The 5,198-nt window shown below is 35.4% G+C and overlaps 1 protein-coding gene across 1 annotated transcript in view; it reads left to right on the forward strand.

The window, feature by feature from the left end:
• Nucleotides 2,347-5,198, forward strand: part of LOC104707123 (pre-mRNA-splicing factor SYF1) — a 4,912-nt gene continuing 2,060 nt past the window's right edge. The window contains exons 1-2 of the mRNA XM_010423400.2: nt 2,347-4,372; nt 4,520-4,972. Of these exons, the coding sequence (XP_010421702.1) occupies nt 2,522-4,372; nt 4,520-4,972 (2,304 nt within the window). The 5' untranslated portion in view covers nt 2,347-2,521. The remainder of the gene's footprint in view (nt 4,373-4,519; nt 4,973-5,198) is intronic.

Below are 5,198 nucleotides of genomic sequence, written 5' to 3' on the forward strand. Positions count from 1 at the left end.
ATGAAGAGATTTTTTTATTTTCATAGTTTTGAAAATTTTCAATTATAAACGGAGATACTTTTGTTGTAATTCACATTTTTATAGAATTTTTTCAACTCTTGGTTATCGTAATAGGATGGATGCTAATAGTTTAGTAGATTAACTTGGTGAAAGTGATAAATGTCAGAAGTTCAGAAGAAATTGCTGCTACTATTTTTCATAATAATGATGAAATCAAAGAAGATATTGCGGTAGTTTTATAACTAGTTACACGTAAGGAAGCAAATATCGCGTCTATGACTCGATTTATGAAGAACAACACAAAAACTTTTTGATGTAATGAGAAAGATTAGAGATCAGCTCCAATAAAAATGAAAACTTAGTGAAGTGACATTAGTTCAGTGACAGGAGGTAAATTCATTTGTAGAAGGCACCATCACACCAGGGATCGAGTCCCGCTTCCTACAAATGTAGGAATTTGGCTAATGAGTCGGCCAGTTGTGGCCCAATGGTTGACAAAAAAAAATGAAAACTTAAAAATAGGCAAACAACAAATAGAGTAATAATTTACAAATTTTTTGTATATATATATATAGTTTATATAATTATTAATTTATGATATTGATAAGACCATATTTTTACATATGAATTTTAAAAAACCTATTATCTTTATTTTATCAAATTATGTTATTTTTTACACTGGTCCATCTTAGAACCAAAAACTTTATTAATTTATGGGAGATTCTCAAAAATAACACAAAAATAAGTTTTTTTTCCAAAATTAACACAACATCTCTAAAATTCCAAAAATAGCACCGATTAATCTATTAAAATTAAATCCTAAATTCAAAATACTAAACCCTACCTCTAAAATTATACCATGAATGTGAAATTGAGAACCCAAACCTAAAAAATAAAATTCTAAAAATTAATTTTAAATATTTTAATTGGTTAAATAGTGCTATTTTTGGAAAATTATGGAATGTGTGCTAAGTTTGGAAAAAGACTTGTTTTAGTGCTATTTTAGAGTATTTCTCTTAATTTATAGCGAATATGAATTTTAAAAATATTAATTTATAGAGAGGTTTTTATCTGTAAATACTCTAATATACTATATATGTACTTGGACGTCTTTATAGCATAGTCTAGTGTGGTTCTAATCTGTATGTTGTGGGTTTGATTGGTTGCATTTAAACGCGGTGGTTGGAAACGAACCGTTCCAGTAACTACCAATCAAAATGTCAATTGAAACAAGCGGTTCATAAGAGTGGTTGGGTTTAGTGATTAGAATGAGTGTTTAACATAGATTTTGGGTGGTTGAAAGAGTGATTGCAAACTTCCTTCTATATGGTACGTTTGTTTTTGGTGGTTGTATAGTAACCTATTTTGTATTATTTTAATATGTCTTTTGGTTATTATTATTAAATATTTAATTTGTCTATAAACTTTAAATTTTAATGTACATTACAATATAAATATTTGTAATTTTTGCTATTTCAATAGCTACTTGAATAGTTGTATTTTTATTTTTAAAAAATGCATTTTAATTTAAATTATATACTATATAACCAAAATTTAACAAATTTCAGTATGTTAAGCGTTCATAATTTCTACCTTAAAACTTATATATATATATATATATGATATTCATATTGTAACTATACTTTTTAGGTTTCATTATAATTTATTGGTTTATTAATTTTTCATGTTACAAAATTTTTATCTTCCATATTTTTATTATTGAATTCAATTAATTTTCAACTTTTCATAATTTAATATAATTCGTACTATTCCACCGTTATAATGTTACCAATCAACCTAAATACTCAACCACTCTCTTATACTATACCATATTTTCTATCCATTATTACTAACCGCTTTCTTTTTAATCATCTCTTTTACAACTACTCATAATTTTTTAACTGCCTCGTTTAAACGTAGTCACAAATCAGATTTTGTATCTCCTTGACCCAATTACGATTTTTGACCGACCTTATTTTGCCTTTTTTTTAACAATTCCGATTTAGGCTTTGAATGGTTGTACAATATGCTCTAAAGCAGACTAAAATTGGACTAGTCTGCATTTAATTTACCATTCATCATTGCATACCAGTATGCATTGTTGCATACTAAAAATCTCCATACTAGTATGCATTTGAGCGTACAACTCCATACCATAGTAAATTCACTATTGGTCTGCATTTTGGTCTGCATTTTTCATTCTGCTCCTCAAAAGCTCCATACTAATATAAACTCTATACTAATTGCTCCATACCATAGTCCAATGTTTTGCATACCAAAATATTGATATGCATTATCCAGTTTACACCATACGGTACAATCATTCAAAGCCTTAATAAAATACTAAATGTCGAATATGTCCTTGTCTTCAACCTCTCAAAACCGAGATCTGCAACCCTAAATCCGCCGTCACATATTTTTTCCCTTAGTTTTGATCATCACGAAAAAACACACTATCCTTATTTCTCCTTTCCCAACCCTAAAAAACATCTTCACGCCTCAAATCGTGATTTGGTATCCAATGGCGATTTCGAAAGATTTGTATCCTTCTCAGGAGGATCTTGTGTACGAGGAAGAGATTCTGAGGAATCCGTTCAGTTTGAAGCTGTGGTGGAGGTATCTGATTGCTAAAGCTGAGTCGCCGTTCAAGAAGCGTTTCATTATCTACGAGAGAGCTTTGAAAGCTCTTCCTGGGAGCTATAAGTTGTGGTATGCTTATCTTAGAGAACGGCTCGATATCGTTAGGAATTTGCCTGTTACTCATCTTCAGTATGATTCTCTCAACAATACTTTTGAAAGAGCTCTTGTTACTATGCATAAGATGCCTAGGATCTGGGTTATGTATCTTCAGACTCTTACTGTTCAGAGACTGATTACTCGTACTAGGAGAAATTTCGACCGTGCGCTCTGTGCGTTACCTGTTACGCAACATGATAGGATCTGGGAACCGTATCTTGTGTTTGTGAGTCAGGATGGGATTCCTATCGAGACTTCGCTTCGGGTTTATAGGAGGTATCTTATGTATGATCCTAGTCATATTGAGGAGTTTATCGAGTTTCTTGTCAAATCAGAGCGTTGGCAAGAATCAGCTGAGAGATTGGCCTCTGTGTTGAATGATGACAAGTTTTATTCTATCAAAGGGAAGACCAAGCATAAACTGTGGATGGAGTTGTGTGAGCTTCTTGTGCACCATGCCAATGTCATTTCGGGTCTTAATGTTGATGCTATCATTAGAGGAGGTATTAGGAAGTTCACCGATGAAGTGGGAATGCTGTGGACTTCTCTTGCGGATTATTACATTAGGAAGAATTTGCTTGAGAAAGCTAGGGATATCTATGAGGAAGGTATGATGAAAGTGGTTACTGTGAGAGATTTCAGTGTTATATTCGATGTTTATTCTAGATTTGAGGAAAGTACTGTTGCGAAAAGGATGGAGATGATGAGTTCAAGTGATGAAGAAGATGACAATGAAGAGAATGGCGTAGAGGACGATGATGAGGATGTCCGTCTCAATTTTAATCTGTCGGTGAAAGAGCTGCAGAGGAAGATACTGAATGGGTTTTGGTTGAATGATGATAACGATGTTGATCTTAGATTAGCTCGCTTGGAAGAACTGATGAACAGAAGACCTGCACTAGCAAACAGTGTGCTCCTTAGGCAAAATCCACACAATGTTGAGCAATGGCATCGCAGAGTCAGAATATTTGAGGGAAACGCAGCAAAGCAGATTCTCACATACACAGAAGCAGTGAGGACTGTGGATCCTATGAAAGCTGTTGGGAAGCCTCACACGTTGTGGGTTGCGTTTGCCAAGTTGTATGAAGACCACAAAGACCTGGTCAATACAAGAGTGATTTTTGACAAAGCCGTCCAGGTAAACTACAAAAACGTAGATCATCTCGCCAGTGTGTGGTGTGAGTGGGCTGAGTTGGAGCTGAGACACAAGAATTTCAAAGGAGCATTAGAGCTGATGAGGCGTGCTACAGCTGTACCTACAGTAGAAGTCAGGCGGAGAGTTGCCGCTGATGGCAATGAACCTGTCCAGATGAAGCTGCATAGATCCTTGAGGCTTTGGTCCTTTTATGTTGATTTAGAGGAAAGTCTGGGGACTTTAGAATCGACAAGAGCAGTCTATGAGAAAATATTGGATTTGAGAATTGCTACGCCTCAGATTATATTGAATTATGCTTTCCTTCTTGAGGAAAATAAGTACTTTGAAGATGCGTTCAAGGTGTATGAAAGAGGTGTCAAGATATTCAAGTATCCTCATGTGAAAGACATATGGGTAACCTATCTTACAAAGTTTGTCAAAAGATACGGCAAGACAAAGCTGGAGCGGGCTAGAGAGCTGTTTGAACATGCTGTTTCAATGGTAAGCTCATCTATCCTTTTATCCATGCTGGCTGGTTTTTGTTTTGTCTGACCACATATCTGATCAAACAAGCACCTAAGTTAACTGCTTGTCTATTGATGTGGTGATATTGTGTGTGATCTAACCTGTGATTTATCTTTCTTTCAGGCTCCATCTGATGCTGTCAGGACCTTATACCTTCAGTATGCTAAGCTAGAAGAGGATTATGGTTTGGCCAAGCGAGCCATGAAGGTTTATGAGGAAGCAACCAAAAAGGTTCCAGAAGGTCAGAAGCTGGAGATGTATGAGATATACATTTCTCGTGCCGCAGAGATATTTGGTGTTCCTAGAACAAGGGAGATATATGAGCAAGCAATTGAATCTGGGCTTCCTCACAAGGATGTGAAGATCATGTGCATAAAATTTGCAGAGCTGGAGAGAAGCTTGGGAGAAATTGATCGTGCTCGTGCACTCTACAAGTATGCCTCTCAGTTTGCAGACCCAAGGTCCGACCCTGAGTTCTGGAACAAGTGGCATGAATTCGAGGTCCAGCACGGAAATGAGGATACCTACAGAGAAATGCTCCGTATCAAACGAAGTGTTTCCGCAAGCTACAGTCAGGTTAGTCTCTTTGATCCCTGGTGGGTAAAGCATAATACTTTGAGGTGTGTTTGCATGAGTCTCCATTTTCTTCCAGCTCTCAGAGAAGCAACACTTTTTTGTCAACTCTGAGAATCCATTTACTGTAGTTATTGACTTGGAGTTGCAAACTGACTATATATTTGATCGTTTTGTTTCAGACTCATTTCATTCTACCAGAGAACATGATGCAAAAGGACAAGATGGT

Source organism: Camelina sativa, chromosome 8 (genome assembly GCF_000633955.1).
Source record: "Camelina sativa cultivar DH55 chromosome 8, Cs, whole genome shotgun sequence".
Classification (NCBI taxonomy): domain Eukaryota; kingdom Viridiplantae; phylum Streptophyta; class Magnoliopsida; order Brassicales; family Brassicaceae; genus Camelina; species Camelina sativa.